Source organism: Apaloderma vittatum, unplaced genomic scaffold (genome assembly GCF_000703405.1).
Source record: "Apaloderma vittatum isolate BGI_N311 unplaced genomic scaffold, ASM70340v1 scaffold17501, whole genome shotgun sequence".
Lineage (NCBI taxonomy): Eukaryota > Metazoa > Chordata > Aves > Trogoniformes > Trogonidae > Apaloderma > Apaloderma vittatum.
In genome coordinates this window covers 138,797-139,053 of record NW_009698739.1, presented here as the reverse complement: position 1 = coordinate 139,053, position 257 = coordinate 138,797, and the positions used below count along the sequence as shown (strand labels likewise).

Sequence of the window (257 nt, the reverse complement as noted above, 5' to 3'; positions counted from 1 at the left end):
TCACCCAGTGGTCCCCCTACCAGTGTGTCCCGCCAGGTGCTTGTGCCTCCAACCCCTGCCAAAACGGGGGCAGCTGCGAGCCCGGGGCTCACGCCAGCTTCACCTGCATCTGTCCCGAGGCCTACGCAGGACGGACGTGCGAGGCGGTGGTGGCGTGCCTGGGGGTGTCCTGCCCGCCGGGCCACGAGTGTCGAGCAGGGATCAGCGGTGGTCACCTCTGCCTCCCGTCCCCACGCCCCGCTGAGCTGTCCCTGCCC

The 257-nt window shown here is 70.8% G+C and overlaps 1 protein-coding gene across 1 annotated transcript in view; it reads left to right on the top strand.

Annotated features, from left to right (window-relative positions):
- The window catches only part of LOC104280474 (protocadherin Fat 4-like), a 60,325-nt gene that overhangs the window by 58,068 nt on the left and 2,000 nt on the right, over nt 1–257 (top strand). Inside the window, 1 exon segment of the mRNA XM_009878135.1 lies at nt 9–257. This exon segment is cut by the window's right edge and continues 344 nt beyond it. Coding sequence (XP_009876437.1) covers nt 9–257 — 249 coding nt within the window.